The 24,255-nt window shown below is 46.9% G+C and overlaps 1 protein-coding gene across 1 annotated transcript in view; it reads right to left on the reverse strand.

Moving 5' to 3' along the window:
- Positions 1-24,255, reverse strand: part of kif25 (kinesin family member 25) — a 227,842-nt gene that overhangs the window by 201,735 nt on the left and 1,852 nt on the right. Inside the window, exons 2-3 of the mRNA XM_070891009.1 lie at positions 13,675-13,740; positions 6,244-6,366 (exon numbers count right to left, since the gene is read on the reverse strand). Of these exons, the coding sequence (XP_070747110.1) occupies positions 6,244-6,366; positions 13,675-13,740 (189 nt within the window). The remainder of the gene's footprint in view (positions 1-6,243; positions 6,367-13,674; positions 13,741-24,255) is intronic.

Raw genomic sequence — 24,255 nt, forward strand, 5'->3', positions numbered from 1 at the left:
GGCAGAAATATTAAATAATTACTTTGCCTCTGTATAACAACTGCCTGCCTTTATAATCTTCTGACCACACCTTCCATGAGGGTGCTTTGTTATTATTTTTATCCATTTTATTCATTCTCTATTTCACTGCTTTTATCTATTTTATTTAAGCTGTACCACTTTCAACTCAGTTTTCTCACCCGATTCCCATATCCCTTGATTCCCCTGGAGTTCAAAATCTATCTATCTCAGCCTTGAATATACTCCACGGTTCAGCATCCACAGTCCTCTGGGGCAGAGAATTCCAAAGATTCATAACCCTCTGAGTGAAGAAATTGCTCCTCATCTCAGTCTTAAATGGCTAATCCTTTATCCTGAGACTATGTCCCCTCGTTCTAGACTCTCCAGCCAGGGGAAACAACCTCTCAGCATCTACCCTGTCAATCTCCCTCAGAATCTTATATGTTTCAATGAGATCACCTTTCATTCTTCTGCAACCCAGAGAGTATAGGCCCAATCTACTCAATCTCTCCTCATAGAACAACCTTCTCATCCCAGAAATCAATCTAGTGAACCTTTTTTTGCATTGCCTCTAAGACAAGTATACCCTTCCTCAGATAAGGAGACCAAAACTATAGACATTACTCCAGGTGTGGTTTCATCAAAGCCCTGTACAATAGTAGCAAGATTCCCTTACTCTTGTATTCCAACCCATTTGCAATAAAAGACCACATGCCAATTGCCTTACTAATTGCTTGCTGTACCTGCGTGCTAACTCACTGTGTTTCCTGTACAAGGAGGTCTAAATCTCTCTGAACAGCAACATTTTATAGTTTCTCACTGATACGTCCTTACTATACAGTATAAATGCACACGAGGCCGATGCTTGAGAGAAGGTCAGTCTGTGACCTGTCCTTTATTCCTTAGCACTCAAGTGATGAAGGTGGGTGGAGCTTCCCCTTTTATACCTGAAGGTCCAGGTTAGGAGTGTCTCCCACCTAGTGGTCAGTGTTCTCATGGTATACAACTTAGGTCAGTTTATACATGGGTTACAATGCTGGTTGAATACATGACACTCACTATTTAAAAAAATATTCTATCTTTCTATTCTTCCTACCAAAGTGAATAACCTCACATTTCCCCACGTTATACTCCATCTACCACCTTATTGCCCACTGTCCTTATCCCTTTGCAGGCTGTGTGTGTCCTCCTCACTCCCTCTCTGTTCTCATGTCCTCTGATGTCAAGCATGACCTGTTGCAGCTGAGCCAAATTTCAGCTGCTCCTCCAGTTGGTCTTTACTCCTAATATATCCTTACTATACAGTACTAATGCACACGAGGCCCATACTAGAGAAAAGGTCACTCTGTGACCAGTAACCTTTATTAGCTAGCACTGAAGTGGAGGAGATGGGTGGAGCTTCCCCTTTTATACCTGAAAGTCCAGGTTAGGAGTGTCTCCCACAAGTTCACCACCTAGTGGCCAGTGTTCTCATGGTGTACAACTTATGTCAATTTATACATGGATTACAATGACAGTTGAATACATGACATCACCTCCCCCCCCCAAAGTCTTATTGGGAATCACAGGTTAAGTCCCTCTGGTGGTTTACGCTCCCTTGTAGAGTGCCTGAGTTGGGGCTCCGGTTGTTGGGCGCTGGCCTGAATGTCTGCTGTTTGCGGTGCCTCAGGCCTGTCCGGACTGCCCACAGTGACTGGGCTCTCCTCTACTCGGTTCCGGTGTTCGGTCACCTGTGATGGAGTGAACTCTACATCGCGTTCTTTCTCTGCTTCTTCTATGGGGTTGCTGAACCTCCTTTTTGTTTGATCCACGTGTTTGTGGCAAATTTGTCCATTGGTAAGTTTAATTACCAGAATCCTATTCCCCTTTTTGGCAATCACAGTGCCTGCAAGCCATTTGGGCCCTGCAGCGTAGTTGAGGACAAAGACAGGGTCATTGACATCAATACATCACGCCCTCGCATTCCCGTCATGGTAGTCACATTGTGACCGGCGCCTGCTCTCAACAATTTCTTTCATGGTGGGGTGTATAAGGGATAACCTGGTTTTAAGTGTCCTTTTCATTAGCAGCTCTGCACGTGGAACCCCTGTGAGCGAGTGTGGTCGGGATCTATTGGCCAACAGGAGCGTGATAAGCGGCTTTGTAGGGAGCCTCCTTGGATTCTGAGCATCCCCTGTTTGATTACGTTGATACTGGGATGCCATTGAGGAGCACTTTCATCATTATCGGTGGCGTCCTGGTGTATGAACTGTATATGTGCTCCACATGAACTCGCTGAACTTCAGCTTCCAACGATTTTCCCCAGTGTCCATTTGGCCTCGTAGGGCTTACATCGGGCCCGTCCTCCTCGTACATCAACCTGGCTGCAGGCTTCCTGCACATACGCGCCAAGTGACCGCTGACGTTGCAGTTTCTGCAGGTATATTGCTGATACCTGCAAGCTCTGGCTGTGTGTTTGCCTCCACACCTCCAACATGAGCCGTTGTTGGAAACAAAAGGTCCATTACCAGTCAATCATCTCTGACTGTCTCTATAACTGTCCTTAAACGCACCATTGACAGGTGTTGATGGCCCCATACTGGCCGCATTGTCCCTTGCGATGGCATGAATCGCCATTCAGCTCGCCATTGTCCCTGTTGAATTCCCCCTTTGGGTTCGACTACATGCTCGGGCATGTCCGATTGCCCCTGTCTGCCTGGAGAACGGTGTGCCGTGTTAACAATATTGACTCCCTGTCCATTTGCTGCATTTAAACCAAGATTTTTGTCAAACATCATTCTGGTCTCTTCCTCCCGAGATAAATGTCTGGGCTATCAAAGCCGCCGTTTCCAGGGTCAAGTCTTTGGTCTCAATCAGTTTCCTGAAAACCCCAGCGTGCCCGATGCCCTCAATAAAAAAGTCTCGCAGCATCTCCGCTCTGCATGCATCTGGGAATTTACATAGGCTCGCCAGTCGCCGGAGGTCTGCCACGATGTCTGGAACGCTTTGCCCTTCTCGCCGCCAGTGCGTGTAAAACCGATGTCTTGCCATGTGCATGCTGCTTGCCAGTTTAAAGTGTTCCCCGATCAACTTACTGAGCTCTTCAAAAGTCCTCTCCGGCAGCTTCTCTGGCGCTAGAAGGTCCTTCACCAGGGAGTACGTTCTGGATCCACAAACCGTCAGGAGATGAGCCCTGCGTTTGTCGGCCGAATCCTGTCCCAGCCATTCCTTAGTGTTGAAACTTTGCTGTAGTCTCTCAATAAAATCGTCCCAAACATCACCAACACAGTACCTCTCGTCTGTGCTGCTAGTGGCCATGCTCGCGTGGTTTGAATCCCAGTTTCTCGTCGCCAATAATATATCCTTACTATACAGTACAAATGCACACGAGGCCCATGCTAGAGAGAAGGTCACTCTGTGACCAGTTACCTTTATTAGCCAGCACTGAAGTGGAGAAGATGGGTGGAGCTTCCCCTTTTATACCTGAAAGTCCAGGTTAGGAGTGTCGCCCACAAGTTCACCACCTAGTGGTCAGTGTTCCCACGGTGTACAGCTTAGGTCAGTTTATACATGGATTACAATGACAATTGAATACATGACAACTCCCAACGGTCACATGCCACCTTGTCCTGCAAGCACAGAAGTAGTGTTGGGGGGCTGAGCGGCCCCTGGCCTGCGAGCACCATCGGAGCAGGCCAGGAAACGGAAGAAGCAGTGTGGCGGCATACCACTCCAGGGAGCAGCACGTGCTGGAGCAGGAGAGCAACGACAGTGAAGAGAGACGTCACCAAGATCGAGGTTGGTGATTGGAGTGTGAGCAGGTACAGCAGGAGCGGCGAGGTCGGGGCGAAGGAGCGGCGAGAGATTGTAGAGGGACGTGATCGGGGCCCAGGAGAGGCGTGAGTTCGGGGCCCAGAAGAGGTGAGGGCCCAGGGGAAGCACAGGCCAGCCCACACTGCGATATATGTGCACTAGGTCCATGCAGCAGAGCTGGTCTCCAGTCATTAATTAATCCTTGCCACTGGACCAAGACCTAGCTCTGTCAAGCCCGTGTGGTGGCTGGCGTGCAAAGGCCACCACACATTAAAAAACTCCACGCCCAGGCATCTTCTACCCTTCAGGATGTAGTTCGGGACCTGGAATTTTAGGTCCTTCATTGAAATACCTGTGAACTTTTTGACATGGAAGCAAGTCATCCTCGGTTCGAGGGACTGCCTATGATGATGAGTGTTGAGATGTTCGAAGGAGTGAGACCCAATTGTTTATCTTGAATCCCAGCTTGTGTGACTCAGTTAAATAAATCCTGCAAGTAGATTGTGTTGCAAGGTTGGTTTGTGGGTTCAATTTTCTAAATGATAAATAAACAACAGTTCCAGTTTGTATCATCAGTAATACTATCTTTCCTGTAACAGTACGGATGTACAGGCAAAGCTCGTAAAGAGATTTTTCATCCTGAGTTCTTAGCATACAGCCACAGTCATGGTTTAAAAGTGACAATAGACTGCATTATTTGTCCGCCAATTTGTTATACTGACATAATGGCTCATCTTGCAGGTTGTTAAAACTTTTTCCTGATTTACTCCCAAGTCTGTGAGCTATTAAATGCAGCTCTTACCAAGCAGACTGGATGGAACTGCTGTGGAGAGGGTACGCAAACAGGACAATCATACTTCTGGACTTCTTCCATAAGCATCTCCAAAGCAGCATCACAAGATGAAGGCAGTCTGGTTCTCAAGCAGCATAAGACCCTTTAAACAGCAACTGCAGCTTTTAGAACCACAGCTGAGGAGTATTTCCCGCCCGCGCCCCCCCTCCCTCGATAGTTAGCTCCCACTGGCAGGCTCAATCTACTTCAGTGCCAGATCTGTAACATTTACCAGTGTATTGTTAATGTTACTTCAACCAGTAAGTTTAATTTTACAATTACTGTCTCGGTTACTTGTCCTTGAGGATCTGACAACATGTATAAGTTAATTGAGGGAGGAAGGAATAGGATGTGCCGATGAGGTTAGTTAAAGTAGGTGGGAAGCTCATGTGGAGCAAAAACACTGACCAGTTGGCCAAATGGCTTGTTTCTGTGTTGCAAATTCTATGTAAAAAGATGTGCCTGTATGTTTACAGAAATTTAGCACAATAAGAATATAAAAATTAGGAGCAGGAGTTGGCCATTCGGCCTCTCGAGCCTGCTCCGCCATTCAATGAGATCATGGCTGATCTTCTATCTCAACTCCACTTTCCTGCATTATCCCCATAGCCCTTGATTCCCTTAATATACAAAAATCTATCCATCTCTGTCTTGAATATACTCAAAGACTGAGCCTCCACATCCCTCTGAGGTAGAGAATTCCAAAGACTCACCACCTTCTGAGTGAAGAAGTTTCTCCTCATCTTGATCCTAAATGGCCGACCCCTTATTCTGAGACTGTGACCCCTGGTTCTAGATTCCTCAGCCAGAGGAAACATCCTCCCTGCTTCTACCCTGTCAAGCCCTGTAAGAATTTTGTATGTTTCAATGAGATCACCTCTCATTCGTCTAAACCCTGGAGAATATAGGCCTAGTCTACTCAATCTCTCCTCATAGGACAATTTTCCCATCCCAGGAATCAGACTAGTGAATGTGTGTGCGCAAAAGGGAAATGTATAGGTACAATGTTTAATGGACTAATGAACTAACCTTCGCCCTTCAATCAGACAATTAAAATCTCTCTGCGTTGTTTCGACAACACTGCTTTCTACGACAATAAACCTAATCACACAAATCATACCTAGCTGGAGGCTCTACGTACCCTTAAATATTACTGTTCATGTGGCAATAGATATCTTCAAATATACTTATTCACTGACAAAAGTATTTACTTAAGTTCTATTCTATTTTGTGAACAGTTAGAAGTTAAAAAAGACCCATTTAGATAATGCATGAGTAACTAATGCTGGCTACAGCCATTTTCTGTGAACAGCCATTAAAAGCTGCACATAAACAACACTAAGAAACTTGCATGCCAATTTCATCTTTTTATCTCATAATACTCCTGTGAAGCGCCTTGGGATGTTTCACTACGTTAAAGGCACTATATAAGTACAAGTCATTGTTATTGTTCCTCATGCAAGGAACTGCCTCATGTCGACTTGTGCTAATATTTCCCTATCCAGAAATGGACACTTGTGTTTGCAGGGAATCATAGGCAATAGCATATGCCCGGGCACTAATCCACCAGATCACCATTAAGTGTGATAAACAAATTCCTCAAATGTAACAATGTTTACCTTTACTGCTGCAAATAGTCGAGATAACTGACAGCTGGCATTTGTCTGAATCTTCCGCACATCCTCTAATAGTCTGCGTAAACATGCTGCCTCCTCTCGGCTGTCTCTCACTGATCCACGGCACTATGTATAAATAGGTCAACAGTTGTATGGTCATTATATACTGGGAACAAAAACATTAGTATTCAAACCTACCAGTCTTTCATTTGCAATAGCATTCGTGTATTGTTCTTAATTACAGACTACCTAGTGACTGTATAATCTACCTGCCTCGAATTAGAAACTAAATCATTTGACTAAAAGTACTTTATATAAAACAATGCCACTAAATAAAGTATGTGTGATGTCTATCCATCTTTCGGGTGAGGCATTAAACCGAGGCTCCGTCTGCTCTCTCAGATGGATATAAAAGATCCCATGGCACTATTTCAAAGAAGAGCAGGGGGAGTTCTCCCTGGTGTCCTGGCCAATATTTATCCCTCAATCAACAGAACAAAAAAAAAATTATCTGGGCATTGTCACATTGCTGTTTGTGGGAGCTTGCTGTGCGTAAATTGGCTGCCGCGGTTCCCACATTACAACAGTGACTACACTCCAAAAGTGCTTCATTGGCTGTAAAGTGCTTTGAGACGTCCAATGGTTGTGAAAGGTGCTGTATAAATCCAAGTCTTTCTTTTTCTTTCTATGGGTTTTGATTTCTAATAACAGGTATAGAATTCCACCTCACTGCATGTAATAATGCTCAGTCAGAAAATACACCAGGTAGAACTGAAAATCATGAACTAAACCATTAGTACAATACAGCAACAGTGATACCTTTTCAACAGATTCAATGGAAAAACTACTACACATGGAAACTGCAAATTTGTGATTCTTGTCCACTAAGGCAACTGATTAGTCACAGAATTACCAGGTACAAACAGTATACTTTAAAATGGAGTGTTCTGTATAACTCCTCATATTACAAAGTTATTTTAGTATTTTCTCCTCTTCTTTTCTTTTTTACATCACCCTTTGCCAGCCACCAATTCCCTCCCCAGTTCTGATTTTCTGAGACTTCAGCGGTTGATTGGAAAATTGGGTCTCCGGGTGCATACACCTCATTTTATGATGCGCAGTTTACAGGGGGTAGAATGAGGCTGCGCTATTTAAGTTTGGATCCCATACCAAACTTTACTTTATTGGTTTGCCCACATCATGCACTTTTGCCCATATAAAATGAGCATGTTAATACTTTTGGCGTCTGCCCGGCTCAAGTAAGCTTTTTAAAAAGGAAGATGGTTGTTGGGAGCTGCTGATAAAATGTTTTTTTTTACATTTACAAATACATACTGATGCATGCATTAGTTGGTTTTACTGTGCAATCTGCCTTGAGAATCATAGAAATTTACAGCGCACAAGGCTGCTATTCAGCCCGTCGCGCCTATGCTGGCTCTTTGAAAGAGCAGCTGTGCTTAGTCCCACATGTTTTTTGTCCAACACCCTGTAAGTTCCTCATCCTCAAACACCTGTCCAACTCCCCTTTAAAATTATTTATGGAATCAGCTTTCAGGTAGAACGTCCCAACAACTCCGAGTGAAAAAATGTTTCCTCATCTCCATTCTACATCTATTGCCAATGATTTTGAATCTATGACCTCTGGTTATTAACACACTCGCCAGAGGGAACAATTTTTCTCTATCAAAATCCCTCATCAGCTGGAAAGAGGCGTTACCTCTTAACCTTCTAGGTTCCAAGGAGAACAGTCTTAACTTTGCTATCTTCTCTTAACTGAAGACCCTCATCCCTGGTAATGCCCCGGTAAACCTCCCCTGTACCCTTTCTAAGGTCTTTACATCTTTCCTGAAGTGTGGTGCCCAGAGTTGTCCACAATACTCCAGCTGAGGCCTAACCAGTGTTTATAAAGTTGTAGCATGATCTCTTTTCTTTTATATTCTATGCCTCTGTTTATAAACCCAAGTAACCCATATGCTTTTTAACCACTTTATCAACTTGCCCTGCCACCTTTAAGGATTTGTGTATATGGACATTAAGGTCTCTCTGCTCATCTACACATTTCAAAATCATGCCATTTATAGCATACTTTCCATATTAGTCCTCCCAAAGTGCATCACTCCACACTTCTCCGCATTGAACTCCATCTGCCACACTTCTGCCCATTTCACCATCCTATCTGTGTCATCCTGAAGCCTATAGCTATCCTCATCACTATCTACTGCTTTGCCTAGTTTCGTATCATCTGCAAACTTTATAATGCTGCTCCCTACACCAGAGTCTAGGTCATTTATAAAAATTGCCAAGAATACTGGACTCAAAACTGACCCTTGGGGAACACCACTGAAAACCACCACCCAGTCTGAAAGACATCCATGCACTCTGCTTCCTATCACTGAGCCAATTCTGTATCCATCCCACCACTTTACACATAATTCCATGGGCTTCCATCATCTTTCATCTCCTGTATGGCACTTTGTTGAATGCCTTCCGGATGTCCATGTATATATACACATCTACTGCACTACCTTGATCAACCTTCTGTTACCTCATCAAAAAATTCAAATCAAGTCAGTCAGATACGATTTGCCTTTAACGATGCAATCCGGTTATCCTTGATTAACCCATGCCTTTCCAAATGAAAGTTTATTTTGTCCCTGATCATGGTTTCCAATAATTTCCCCACCGCCAATGTTGGGTTGACTGGCCTGTAGTTTCCTGGTTTATCCCTCTCCCCTTTCTTGAACAGTAGTATAACATCAGCAACCCTCCAGTTCTACTCCTGTATCCAATGAGGATCGAAAGATTGTGACCAATGCCTCTGCTATTTCTACCTTTGCTGTTTTCAACAATTAGGATGCATTCCATCTGGACCAGGTGACTTACCAACTTTCAGTAATGCTAATCTTTTTAGTACATCTTCTCTATCTACATAAGAACATAAGAAATAGGAACAGGAGTAGGCCATACGGCCCCTCGAGCCTGCTCCGCCATTCAATAAGATCATGGCTGATCTGATCATGGACTCAGCTCCACTTCCCTGCCCGCTCCCCATAACCCCTTATCTATTACTATCCTGTCCATAACTTCCCTCTCCTCTTTTAGATTAACCTTCACATCATTCGCTTCCTTTGTGAAGACAGTTGCTAAGTACTTCCATGTCTCTTTTTTCCCCAATACTTTCCTTCATTACTCATGGTTAAGAATACGTTTTTTTAATATTTAGATTTTCAGCATAATATCCTAGATTTTGTCTTTCCAGGAGGTGGATTAGGAACAACTGATTTCCTCCTAAATTTGGACCTGCCAGAAATTTCCCTTAAGAAAACAGAGTTGAAAGATGTCCATGCATCACATCTGTGAGTCCAGCGATCACACTGTGTGCTGTACATGTCATGCCTGCATCACATATGTGAACGTTTGTGATGCACACACATCGCTGGATCCAATTTTCTGCAGAATGACAAATAGTGGACATGGAAACAAAACTTGCTATGTTGAACTTCATTTAGGCATTAATATTCATTTCATGCCAAATATTGGCAATCTTCACTATACAAACAGAATTACAAAACCCGAACCCAGCCTTTAACACAAGTCAACAAACACATTTCCAAATATCAGTAGTACTTGTCACCAAAATGAGGCTGTGCTAGCAACTTCTCTAGACAGCGTAATTTTTTTAATCCTAATTATAGACAGATAGATAGTGGATTGTCATTTAGCTTATCTTTGCCTTTTCAGTCCCTTGCTTGTTTTCTTGAGTTTTAGCAATATTCCAAATAAAAACTGATTTTCTCTGCATTTACCCAGGATTTTAGTGTCCAATTTCCTATGCTAAATATAAAACCTGAAATATGACATTTTTTTAAATCAGCAATAAAAAACTTGAAGGATTATTATTCTTGTGTTTTATTGCCATTATGTGTCAGCCAGTGGCTCTGTGGGTAGCACGGTTGTGGGTTCAAGTCCCACAGCTGCCCCTCAGGCAGTTTAGCAGTGTACACACGTCAAGCAAATGACAATTGCTTTGTTTGAAAAGGCAACAGCGCCTTCATTTTTCCTATGGAAAGGAGGCTACAGTGGACAGGGTGCAGAGCCCTCACCTCATGGCAGGGCTCCAAGTGAAAGTTGCTAAAGACGGCATCCATGAGAGTATACGCGTCGTCATAACAACCCCATGGTCGACATGAAAAAAAAAGGTTTGCATCCAAGTAATGTTCAGGTGGTATTTGACCACAGAAACATCATTATGTGGTAATCCATGTTGTATGCATTTAATGAAGGAGTAGAAACATGGGGTGAATGGCTCTTAGACCAGGTCTAACCTCACTGAGAAACCCTATAACAGCAGTGGAGCACCTTGGGCTGAAAGCCTTGAACATCTATCTGTCTGCCGTTTCTCAACTGCCACTTCCAGCTTCAAGAAAAGCATCCTGTTCAGCAACAGCGCAACCAAATAGTCTTTACAAAAAAGTGTGCTTTCAAACCTCAGAGGGTGCAGCAGTCCCAACTTCGGTCTGTGCTGAGTTTGATGAATCTCTGCGGAAGGAGCAGCGTGGCGGCATACCACTCCAGGGAGCAGCACATGCTGGAGCAGGAGAGCAATGGCAGTGAAGAGGGAGACTGGATTGGACGTCACCAAGTTCCAGGTGGGTGATTGGAGCACGGGCAGGTACTGCAGGAGCGGCAAGGTCGGGGCGAAGGAGCGGCGAGAGATTGTTAAGGGACTTGATCGGGGCCCTGGAGAGGCGTGCGTTCGGGGCCCAGAAGAGTCGAGGGCCCAGGGCAGCACGGGCCAGCCCACACTGCGACATGTGTGCGCTCTAGGTCCGTGCAGCAGAGCTGGTCTCGTCTTGGTTAATCCTTGCCACTGGACTAAGACCTAGCTCTATCAAGTCTGTGTGGTGACTGGTGAATAACGGCCACCACACGTTGCAAAAATCCACACAGAGACATCTTCCACCCTTCAAGATTTAGTTCAGGACCTGGAATATTAGGTCCTTCATTGAAACAACTATGAACTTTTTAGCGTGGAAGCAAGTCATCCTCGACTCGAGGGACTGCCTATGATGATGATGATGGACCTCAAGAAATGTGTGCACAAATGAGAAGTACATTTACCGTAACCATCTTCCTGATACCAGTCAACTAATTTCTCATTTGCAGCCAGGTATGCAGACCGAGGTGACTACACTGATTCAGGTAGCAACTTCCTTCACCTGGCACCTATGCTTTTACTGGAGGATGACTATCAGCCCCAAATAGAACCACCCTCATTGGCCATACCTCCTGCAGTAGGATCTCAAACCCTTCAGCATCAAAAGGAGCAGTGATGCCTGCACGTTTCCACTGATCAAATTAGTCCACATATACCACCACCACAGCCTCTCCTGTAATGATGAGCTGCAACCTGGCCACATGTTACACTCTCCAGCCGAGTGTGCTATATGCAAGCTTTTCAAGTGGCAGTAGCCTATTTGAATTATGGGGAGGGTCTCCCAATAGAAAATTCTGCACAGCCTACCCTCTGAGCTGTTGGCAAAGACACGCCAGCACCATAGTCAGGTTCAACCCATTTTCAGAAAATTGACTACATAGTCCTCAATTGTATTTTCACTATTTTTAAACTTAGTAGCTTGGTTTTTATTTTATTGAGAATATTACAAAATTATATAGATAATAGAGTGCTGTATTTAATCAAGTTTCAGGATTTGTAAAGGAAATCTAATTAATTCCATGCTCCCAGTAGGGAGGTGTGCTCAAAGAGAATTAGTGCTAACAGTACCCTATCCCTGGCTCGCGCTCCCTTCAAATACAGCTCCCCACTTGAGCATGAAACTGATGAAATTACCATAAAATATCATCTGACCCTTCCGACTAAACAATTGCTACTCACTCTCTTCCAGACTCCAAAATTTTACATTTTTGCTCACCATCCCCTTTACAGGTCTCCTTGTGTCCCACATCAAAGCCCGAGATAGTAGGAGAGATAATGCCCTTGGCTTCTGTAAATATTGTTTTGTAACTGGCTTCTATGAAAGAAAGACTTGGATTTCATGACCAACGGATGTCTCAAAGTGCTTTACAGCCAGCGAAGTACTATTTGGAGTGTAGTCACTGTTGTAATGTGGGAAACCCAGCAGCCAATTTAAACATAGCAAGCTCCCACAAACAGCAATGTGATAATGACCAGATGATCTGTTTGTGTTATGTTGATCAAGGGATAAATATTGGCCAGGACACCGGGGATAGCTCCCCTGTTCTTCTTCGAAATAGTGCCATTGGATCTTTTACGTCCACCTCAGGGAGCAGACGTCTTATTGGTTTAACGTCTCATCCGAAAGACGGCACCTCCGACAGTGCAGCACTCCCTCAGCACTGCACTGAAGTGTCAGTCTAGAGTTATGGGCTCAAGTCCCTTGAGATGAGTTGAATGAGAGTAGGTGAAGGTGACTTGCCTTCTAATTTCCCCTCTGTAGAAAGTGCCTGGCCTGCACTTAGTGTGTTTCCTCCATCAAGATGACATAAGGAATGCTCAAGCAGAAAACAGACCCTGTTTAATTCTGCTTTAAACATATGCCCTGACCAGCCATATGTATTACTGGTGAGTGGCATTGCTTTAAAAAATATATATGCCACATGGTTCTGAACAGTGATAATACTTGTAATCTCCGTACTTGTGTGCAAGGAACATTGCACTGAAACACTGAACACCAAAGTGAGATCACAGCCTTCGATTACTCCAAGGTGTTTAATATGCTTTTACATGTACCACATTCATTTGGTATGATTCCATTTTGTTATTTCCTGAATGGATTGAAAAACTGTCAGAGGATGAGCCATCAATTGCAGTACAGCTAGAATAAGTTGAAAGCAAAGTGGTTGGCTACAATTATACCTGGTGAAAGACCATTTAATGTTACCTTGTTTAGAAGTGCACGGTGCCAGATACAATCAAAGGCTTTGTCTTTGATGTGTAATGGCTGCCAGCCTGATGGATTAAGAACTATAGGGTAGTCATTGTAAGTTTTTCAAGTAATAATCAATAGTGTACTATTTTAAATGTGTGATATGTTGTGGTCAGCAGTAAGAAATGATAATTGTCTCTAGCCAGGAGGCTGGCTATCTAACTCATTCAGAATGTTGTTCCTAGTGAGTTATCCAGTCAGCTTTCACTTATAAGCTAGGATATGCCTGTGTGTATAACAATGTCACAATATCATCGTGTCAAGGAGATTTCAATCTTGGGAAAGTTCTTGGTGTAAATGTTAAGTGCTCCTTTCACAATAATTCGGTATAGTGCTATCCTACACAACACATTGCTGCCTCGAGGGTCGTGCTGTCTTTCAAAGGATGCTTCCCTCCCTGCCGAGGGGACAGCATCTTGATTGAAAATCCCTGTCCTATAGTATGTTATATTAAAGGAGACATTACTTTTGCCAGTTTCAGGTGAAGCAGAGCATTTTCAGTTTCCAGCTGAACAATTCTTTCTTCTTTGCCCTGAAATTACAGAAAAAAAGAATGTTAGGACATTTACAAATTCACTTCTCAGCCAATGTGCATTTTTAAAAATTGTATTTCATAGTTGTACTTATCTAGTTAAATCTATGTACATTTTGTGCATAAGATTAGTGCAGATAATCATGCAGCAATGCTGTTGTGGGTTACTATAGTGCACTTTAATATGCACTGCAGTATGGTTTTGCCCAGTAACACCAATATCAAAGCACTTACTGTTGCACTGTAATTCACTACCTGTTCCATTGCTGTCTGTGTAGCTCGTGGGCCGCCCCGACCTGTGTGAGAACACCACCGCAGGTCGGGGCTATAAATAGAGCAGGAGCGCCAGGCCCTGGAACATTGTGGGCCGCCCCGCCCTGTGTGAGAACACCACTGCAGGTCGGGGGTATAAATAGAGCTGGAGCGCCAGGCCCTGGAACATTGTGGGCTGCCCCGCCCTGTGTGAGAACACCACCGCAGGTCGGGGGTATACATAGAGCTGGAGCGCAGGGCCCTGGAACATTGTGGGCTGCCCCGACCTGTGTGAGAACACCACCGCAGGTCGGGTGTTTACATAGAGTTGGAGTGCAGGGCCCTGGAACATTGTGGCGGAGGTGTGGCGAATGAGGATACGGGGCCCAGAAGAGGCAAGGGCCCAGGAGCAGCATGAGCCAGCCCACACTGCGATATGTGTGTGCACTAGATCTGTACAGCAGAGCAGGTCTCCAGTCGCCACTGGATAAAGGCCTAGCTCTGTCACACCCGTGTGGTGACTGATGTGCAACGGTCACCACACGTTAAAAAAATCCACACACAGGCATCTTCCACCCCCTCAACTGGAGTTCAGGACTGGAACATCGGGTCCTCCATTGAAACATCTGTGAACTCTCATGGAAGCAAATCACCCTCGTTCGAAGGACCGCCTATGATGATAATGAGTCGGATGGGTGTCCCAACCAACACATGTAACGTTCTGGAGATCACCATTTTACTAAGCATTGTAAGAGCAAAAAGCTTCAGTGGTGGAAGTGAAAGGGAGCCCAATCACTCTGGAAATGTGGTCAACTTGAAAACGCAGCTGAAAAAGAGAAATCTTGCTCGCAATGGCAGAAAGAGTGTGTGATTGGAGAGTCAATGTGAGATGAAAGTGAAAAGCGGAGGAGACAGGTTACCGAAAGGGAGGGGCAAATGGTCATATGATGGGAAGGAAGGTGTTTTTCAGATGCGTGTATTTCATTGCAAGTCAAATTGAGTCTGGGCAAGTGACAGTCATTTGGTTTTGAGCCTGTGCCCATCTGGAAAAAGATAGGTGCCTGAGAATAATCCATAATGATTCACTTGTATCTGGGTTAAATGGAAAGTGATGAAAGGGGAAATTGCAATGGAAACTTGAGAGAGAGCACTTCTTGGTGGTATTAGAAGGAATCATAGAATGCTACAGCACAACAGGCCATTGGGAACAATAAATCTATACCAGTGATTCTTCAGCTTACAACAATGCACTAGCAATTTTTAAATTGGACTATGGATAAGATTTTCTTCATCCTTTTGTCGTGGGAGCCCACAGATAAAGTGAATGTACAGTTCTAAAGGCATGACATGGTCTGTGTAACATCTAATGATATGCAATGACTTGGCAACACATGTTTCACAAATGTGGCACAGTAGATAATCACCTGCAACAGCTTCTCTTCCCAGTCCTGCATCGTTACCTCTGGTGTCCCACAAGGATCTGTCCTTGGCCCCCTCCTATTTCTCATCTACCTGTTGTCCCTTGGCGACATCATCCGAAAACACAGTGTCAGTTTCCACATGTACGCTGACGACACCCAGCTCTACCTCACTACCACTTCTCTCGACCCCTCCATGGTCTCTAAATTGTCAGACTGTTTGCTCGACATCCAGTTCTGGAGGAGCAGGAATTTGCTCCAATTAAACATTGGGAAGACCGAAGCCCTTGTTTCCGTTCCCTAGCCACTGACTCCATCCCTCTCCCTAGCATCTGTCTGAGATTGAACCATACTGTTTGCAACCTTGGTGTCATATTTGACCCTGAAATGAGCTTCCAACCACACATCCGCAGCATAACTAAATCCCCCTATTTCCACCTCCATAACATCGCCCGTCTCCGCCCCTGACTCAGCTCATCTACTGCTGAAGCCCTCATCCATTACCTTTGTTACCTCTAGATTTGACTACTCCAATGCACTCCTGGCTGGCCTCCCACATTCTACCCTACGTAAACTTGAGGTCATCCAAAACTTGGCTGCCCATGTCCAAATTCGCACCAAGTTCCACTCTCCCATCACCCCTATGCTCGCAGGCCTACATTGGCTCCCTGTTAAGCAATGCCTCGATTTCAAAATTCTCATCCTTGTTTTCAAATCCCTACATGGCCTCGCCCCTCCCTATCTCTGTAATCTCCTCCAGCCCTACAACCCCCCTCTACCCCGAGATGTCTGCGCTCCTCTAATTCTGGCCTCCTGAGCATCCCTGATTATAATCGCTCAACCACTGATGGCCGTGCCTTCAGCTGCCTAGGCCCCAAGCTCTGGAATTCCCTCCACAGTAGTAAACCTCCACACTTCCCTTTCCTCCTTTAAGACACTCCTTAAAACCTATCTCTTTGACCAAGCTTTTGGTCATAGAAACATAGAAACATAGAAAATAGGTGCAGGAGTAGGCCATTCGGCCCTTCGAGCCTGCACCGCCATTCAATGAGTTAATGGCTGAACACGCAACTTCAGTACCCCATTCCTGCTTTCTCGCCATACCCCTTGAGCCCTCTAGTAGTAAGGACTACATCTAACTCCTTTTTGAATATATTTAGTGAATTGACCTCAACAACTTTCTGTGGTAGAGAATTCCACTGGTTCACCACTCTCTGGGTGAAGAAGTTTCCCCTCATCTCGGTCCTAAATGGCTTACCCCTTATCCTTAGGCTGTGACCCCTGGTTCTGGACTTCCTCAACATTGGGAACATTCTTCCTGCATCTAACCTGTCTAAACCCGTCAGAATTTTAAACGTTTCTATGAGATCCCCTCTCATTCTTTTGAACTCCAGTGAATACAAGCCCTGTTGATCCAGTCTTTCTTGATATGTCAGTCCCGCCATCCCGGGAATCATCTGCCCCAATTTCTCCTTACGTGGCTCAGTGTCAAATTTTTGTCTTGTAACACACCTGTGAAGCGCCTCGGGACGTTTTACTACATTAAGGCGCTATATAAAGACAAGTTGTTGTTGAGAAATTAAAGTTGATTAACAGCCGATTGAGAAAGAGTTTTGGTTTTCTTCGGACACTTGCCTATGGCAAAAAGGCTGCATTTGATCGCGAGTGCCTGGACCAGGTTTTGTTACCACAGCTTGTCATCAGATCTTCAGTTTACTTGTTTTAACGATTTAGCACTCTGTTGCAGGACAAGATGGAAACTCCATGGAGTTAAGCACCTATGTTATAGTCACCTAAGCCTAAGTTAAAGGACTCTGAAAAAGGACTAAGAATTTCAAAACAGTTTGTTATTTTAGTCTCAGAAAATAGTTTAAAGTACCAGAGAAAGTTAAAATCTGTACTGCACTTTGCTTGTTGATATATTTTGGTTCTGTATAAATCTGCATCTTGCAATAAACTCTATTTGAAGTTTAGCCTGAAATGTTTTGCTTGCCAATGTGGTGTTTCTCCATTTATCAAAGTAATCAACAACAACTTGCATTTGTATAGCGTCTTTAATATAGTTAAATGCCTTAAAGTGTCTTAAAGAAGGAGAGAGAAGTAGAGGAGGTGGGGAAATTTGGGGAGGGAATTTCAGAGCTTAGGGCCGAGGCAACTGAAGGCATGGCCGCCAATGGTGGAGTGATTAAAATCGGGGTTGCACGAGAGGCTCGAATTGGAGGAGTGCACAGATCTTAGGAGGTTCTAGAGCTGGAGGAGGTTACCGAGGGCGGGATGCGGGGGCTCAGATGGTTGGCCCTGGAGTGATTTGAAAACATTGATGCGAATGTTAAAATCAAGGCATTGCCGGACCGGGAGCCAATGTAGGTCAGCAATCACAGCGATGATGGGTGGACGCCAATGTTCCCACTAAGCTGCACCGACACGCAGTCATCTGCAAGGTCCTGAGCAGGCCGCTCACCGGCTTTTACATTGTACATACCGCGCATGCGCAGAAATTTGAATGAGCCGAACATTGGGGGAAGGCTGGCCGTGCAGAAGGCAACGCCACGGCAGAGGGGGGACATTATTGAACGGGACTTGGTGCGAGTTTGGATACAGGCAGCAGAGTTTTGGATGAGCGCAAGTTTATGTAAGGTGGAAGATGGGAGGCCGGCCAGGAGTGCGTCGGAATTGTCAAGTCTAGAGGTAACAAAGTCATGGATGAGAGTTTCTGCAGCGGATGAGCTGAGGCAAGGGCGGAGACGGGCAATGTTACAGAGGTGGAGGTAGGAGGTCTTGGTGATGGAGTAGCTGTGGTGATCAGAAGCTCTTCTCGGGGTTAAATGGGCCGCCAAGGAAAGAATAAAGCTTGCATTGATATGGCACCTTTCATATCATTGTGTCTTAAAGTCCTTTCCAACCTATGTTTCACTTTTGAATTGCAGTCACCATTATGTAGATAAGCATATCAGCCAATATGCACTCAGCACCATCCCACGAGCAGCAAATGAATGAATGTCCAGAATCTGTTTTTGGTAGTGATGTTTGAAAAAAGCATGTTAGCTGGGATACCAGGTGAATTCCCCGCTCTTTAAATATAGAGCACTCCTGTTAATTCAATTTGAATTACGAGATAGCTTCACTGTTTTAGAAACATAGAAACATAGAAATTTACAGCGCAGAAGGAGGCCATTCCGGCCCATCATGTCCGTGCCGGCCGACAAAGAGCCGCACGGCCCTTGGTCAGCAGCCCTGAAGGGTACATATAAATCTATGAACAATGACGGAAAGGCAAAGAGCACCTAGCCCAACCAATCCGCCTCACACAACTGCGACACCCCTTATACTGAAACATTCTACACTCCACCCCAACCGGAGCCATGTGATCTCCTGGGAGAGGCAAAAACCAGATAAAAACCCAGGGCTATTTAATCCCAAGAGCTTCCGATCACCATAGCCACTCCTCTGTAACATTGCCCGTCTACGCCCCTGCCTCAGCTCATCTATTGCAGAAACTCTCATCCATGACTTTGTTACCTCTAGACTTGACTATTCCGACGCACTCCTGGCCAGCCTCCCATCTTCCACCTTACATAAAATTGAGCAGTAAAAAAGACTCCTGTGCTATTTTAATTCAATTGCTTCGTTGGAATCACTAGATAATACTGCACTATGTTTTAAAGTGGGAAAAACAATTGACTTATGAAGATTAGACTGCATTGCGTCAAAATATTTTATGCCCTTCTCAGCAGGCCGATGTGGCCTCAGTGTAATGTCTCATTCAAAAGTCAATATCCCTCAGTATTGCACTGAAGTGTCAGTCTCGATTGTAAATTGAAGTCTGCAGTGGGGATTGAACCCAGAATGTTAATTCAACCCATATGATTGCTGCTTCTCTTATGGATTCATTCTATAGACAGGGCTAAGCAATCCCACAATCAGCAGATCAGATCAAAGCTCTGCAGTCCTGCTACAGCAAGTCATGAATCATGGTGAACATTTAAACAATTAAAAAGGGAGGAGGAGGCTCCAGAAACATCCACATCAATGATTGCGGAGCCCAGCACCTAAGTGCAAAAGACAAGGCTGCAGCGTTCGCAACCATCTTCAGCCAGAAATGCCGAGTGGATAATCCATTTTAGCCTCCTCCTGAGGTCCCTACCATCACAGATACAGTCTTCAGCCAATTCAATTCACTCCACGTGATATCAAGAAAGGCAATGAGTCCCGACAACATCCCAGCTGTATTGCTGAAAACTTGTGCTGCTCCAGTACAGCGCCAACACTGGCATCTATCCGACAAAGTGGAAAACTGCTCAGGTATGTCCTGTTCACAAAAAGCAGGACAAATCCAATCCGGCCAATTATCGCCCCATCAGTCTGCAACAACAACTTGTATCTATATACCACCTTTAACATAGTGAAACATCCCAAGGCGCTTCACAGGAGTATTATGAGACAACAAATGTGATACCGAGCCGCATAAGGAGAAATTAAGGCAGGTGACCAAAAGCTTGATCAAAGAGGTAGGTTTTAACAAGCATCTTGAAGGAGGAAAGAGAGGTGGAGAGGCGGAGAGGTTTAGGCAGGGAGTTCCAGAGCTTGGGGCCTAGGCAACAGAAGGCACGGCCACTAATGGTTGAGCGATTATAATCAGGGATGCTCAAGAGGGCAGAATTTGAGGAGCGCAGACATCGCGGAAGGTTGGGCTGGAGGAGATTAATTTATCTCTATAATTTTATCAATATTTAGTAGGGTGAAGAAGAAACCAAGGTGTTCAGTGAAACAATTACTCGAGTGATTTCAATGGGTGGTTTTGTGGCAGTTGCTGATTGTTCATTGATAGCTATTTCCCATCTGTTCTTTGAATAGCTCAAAATGTCCCACTACCTAAATGCCAAGTAAGCAGCATCCTTCACTCCACAGATAGTGCAGATGTGAGGCTATGGAGGGATTTGAAAACAAGGGTGAGAATTTTGAAATCGCGGCGTTGCTTAACCGGGAGCCATTGTAGGTCAGCGAGCACAGGGGTGATGGGTGATCGTGACTTGGTGCAAGTTTACTCTCAATCATCAGCAAAGTGATGGTGTCGTTGACAGTGCTATCAAGTGGCACTTACTCACCAGTAATCTGCTCACCGATGTCCAGTTTGGGTTCCACCAGGACCACTCGGTTCCAGATCTCATTACAGCCTTGGTCCAAACAGGGACAAAAGAGCTGAATCCAGAGGTGAGGTGAGAGTGACTGCCCTCGACATTATAGTAGCATTTGACCGAATGTGGCATCAAGGAACCTTAGTAAAGTCGATGGAAATCATGGGGAAAATTCTCCATTGGTTGGAGTCATCATACCTAGCATAAAGGAAGATGGTTTTGGTGGTTGGAGGTCAATCATCACAGCCCCAGGTCATTGATGCAGGAGTTCCTCAGGGCAGTGTCCTAGGCCCAGCCATCTTTAGTTGCTTCATCAATGACCTTCCCTCCATCATAAGGTCAGAAGTGGGGATGTTTGCTGATGACTGCACAGTGTTCAGTGCCATTCGCAACTCCTCACATAATGGAGCAGTCCGTGCCCGCATCCAGCAAGACCTGGACGACATTCAGGCTTGAGCTGGTAAGTGGCAAGTAACATCTATGCCACACAAGTTGAAGATGGTCATTACCTGGCACAAGAGAGACTCAATGCCATTAGCACCATTGAATCTCTCACCGCTTGATCGACACCCCATCCACCACCTTAACAATTCACTCCCTCCACCAGCGGCGCACCATGGCTGCAGTATGTACCACCTAAAAGATGCAATGCAACAACTCGGCAAGGCTTCTAAAACAGCACTTCCCAAACTCACGATCTCTGCCATCTAGAAGGATAACAGATGGTTAGCATCTAGATGGATAACAGGCGCATAGGAACGCCACCACCTCCAAGTTCCCCTCCAGGTCACACACCATCCTGACTTGGATATATATCACCATTCCTTCATCGTCGCTGGGTCAAAATCCTGGAACTCCCTCCCTAACATCACTGTGGAAGTACCTTAACCACACAGATTGCAGCAGTACGAGGCAGCGACTCACCACCACCTTCTCAAGGGGAACAAGATCAGCCATAATCTTACTGAATGGTGGAGCGGGCTCGAGAAAGCAAATGGCCTATTCCTGCTCCTATTTCTTATATTCTTAAATGCTGGCCTTCAAGGTGAATTCTATCAACTGAATATGACAGGCATCTTGTATAGCATTCGAGTGTGCAATAGTTGAAAAGAGTAATTATAATCCAGTGACAATGGTATAAGTATCAGTGTTTAGGGACATTGACTTGCCTTGTTTACTCTATAGTGTTGCCAGAAACCCCAGTTATATTAGGTAGGTTTAGCAACGTTTTATTAATTAATCTCTATTGTGTTATCCATTTTATTTTGAGATATATTTGGTAGGGTGAAGGAGAAACCAAGGTGTTCAGTGAAACAATTACTCGAGTGATTTCAATGGCTGGTTTTGTGGCAGTTGCTCGTTGTTCATTGGTGGCCATTTCCCATTGTTCTATAAATAATTCAAAATGTCCCAGCACCTAAAAGCCAAGCAAGCAGCATCCTTCACTTCACAGATAATAGTTTTTGATTCCTTTTTAAATCTACAGTATATCTCAACCCTACCAACGAGGTTAGGAAGGTGATTGTCTGCGGGAATCTCACCGTACAATCGCCAGATATAGTGGATGGAGTTAGTAGTTAGGGGCAGGAATTGGTAGCAAGGGGTAGGAATTGGTAGTTACGGGCTGGGGTTGGTAATTAGGGTTAGTAGTTAGGGGTAGGGATTAGTAGTTAGGGTTGGGGGAATAGTTGACGCCAGGGTAGGGGGAGGAATTGACGACGGGGGAGGGGGGAGGAGTTGGGGGAGGAGTTGGGGGAGGGGAGGGGGAGGGGGAGGGGGAGGAGTTGGGGGAGGGGAGGGGGAGGAGTTGGGGGAGGGGAGGGGGAGGAGTTGGGGGAGGGGAGGGGGAGGAGTTGGGGGAGGGGAGGGGGAGGAGTTGGGGGAGGGGAGGGGGAGGAGTTGGGGAGGGGAGGGGAGGGGGAGGAGTTGGGGGAGGGGAGGGGGAGGAGTTGGGGGAGGGGAGGGGGAGGAGTTGGGGGAGGGGGAGGGGAGGAGTTGGGGGAGGGGAGGGGGGGGGAGGAGAGGAGGAGGGGGGAGGGGAGGGGAGGGGGAGGAGTTGGGGGAGGGGAGGGGGAAGGAGTTGGGGGAGGGGGAGGGGGAGGAGTTGGGGGGGGAGGGAGGGGAGGAGTTGGGGGAGGGGGAGGAGTTGGGGAGGGGAGGGGGAGGAGTTGGGGGAGGGGAGGGGGAGGTGTTGGGGGAGGGGAGGGGGAGGAGTTGGGGGAGGGGAGGGGGAGGAGTGGGGGAGGGGAGGGGGAGGAGTTGGGGGAGGGGGAGGGGGAGGAGTTGGGGGAGGGGAGGGGGAGGAGTTGGGGGAGGGGAGGGGGAGGAGTTGGGGGAGGGGAGGGGGAGGAGTTGGGGGAGGGGAGGGGAGGGAGTTGGGGGAGGGGAGGGGGAAGGTTGGGGGAGGGGAGGGGGAGGAGTTGGGGGAGGGGAGGGGGAGGAGTTGGGGGAGGGGAGGGGGAGGAGTTGGGGGAGGGAGGGGGAGGAGTTGGGGGAGGGGAGGGGGAGGAGTTGGGGGAGGGGAGGGGGAGGAGTTGGGGGAGGGGAGGGGGAGGAGTTGGGGGAGGGGGAGGGGGAGGAGTTGGGGGAGGGAGGGGGGAGGAGTTGGGGGAGGGGAGGGGGAGAGAGTTGGGGGAGGGGAGGGGAGAGGAGTTGGGGGAGGGGAGGGGGAGGAGTTGGGGGAGGGGAGGGGGAGGGGGAGGAGTTGGGGGAGGGGAGGGGAGGGGAGGAGTTGGGGGAGGGGAGGGGGAGGGGGATGAGTTGGGGGAGGGGAGGGGAGGGGATGAGTTGGGGGAGGGGGAGGGAGGGGATGAGTGGGAGGGAGGGGAGGGGATGAGTTGGGGGAGGGGAGGGGAGGGGGGATGAGTTGGGGGAGGGTAGGGGAGGGGATGAGTTGGGGGAGGGGAGGGGGAGGAGTTGGCGGAGGGGGAGGGAGGGAGGAGTTGGAGGAGGGGAGGGGGGAGGAGTTGGAGGAAGGGAGGGGGTGAGGAGTTGGAGGAGGGGAGGGGGGGAGGAGTTGGAGGAGGGGAGGAGTTGGAGGAGGGGAGGGGGGAGGAGATGGGGGGGGAGGGGAGGAGTTGGGGAGGGGAGAGGGGAGGAGTTGTGGAGGGGAGAGGGTAGGAGTTAGGGGAGGGGGAGGGGGAGGGGGAAGGAGAGTGGTGAGGAATTGGGGGAGGGAGCGGGGAGGAGTTCGGGGAGGGGAGGGGGAAGGAGTTGGGGGAGGGGAGGGGAGGGGGAAGGAGTTGGGGGAGGGGAGGGGAAGGAGTTGGGGGAGGGGAGGGGGAAGGAGAGTGGTGAAGTATTGGGGGACGGGGGTGGGGAGAGGAGGGGCGAGGAGTTGGGGGAGGGGGAGGGTTGGGGAGGGCGAGGAGTTGTGGCGGGGAGGGAGGAGTTGGCGGCGGGGAGGGGGAGGAGTTGGGACAGGGAGAGTTGGGGAGGAGGGAGAGTTGGGGGAGGGTTAGAGGAAGGGGAGGAGTTGGAGGAGAGGGGAGGAATTGGGGAGGGGCAGGAGTTGGGGGAGCAGTTGGGGGCAGGGGAGGAGTTGGGGGCAGCGGAGGAGTTGGGGACTTGCGTGAGGGGTTAGAGGAGGGGGAGGAGTTAGAGGAAGGGGAGGAGTTGGAGGAGAGGGGAGGAGTTGGGTGAGGTGGAGGGGGGAGGAGTTGGGTGAGGTGGAGGGGGGGGAGGAGTGAGGAGAGGGCTGGAGTTGGGGG

Source organism: Pristiophorus japonicus, chromosome 9 (genome assembly GCF_044704955.1).
Source record: "Pristiophorus japonicus isolate sPriJap1 chromosome 9, sPriJap1.hap1, whole genome shotgun sequence".
Classification (NCBI taxonomy): domain Eukaryota; kingdom Metazoa; phylum Chordata; class Chondrichthyes; family Pristiophoridae; genus Pristiophorus; species Pristiophorus japonicus.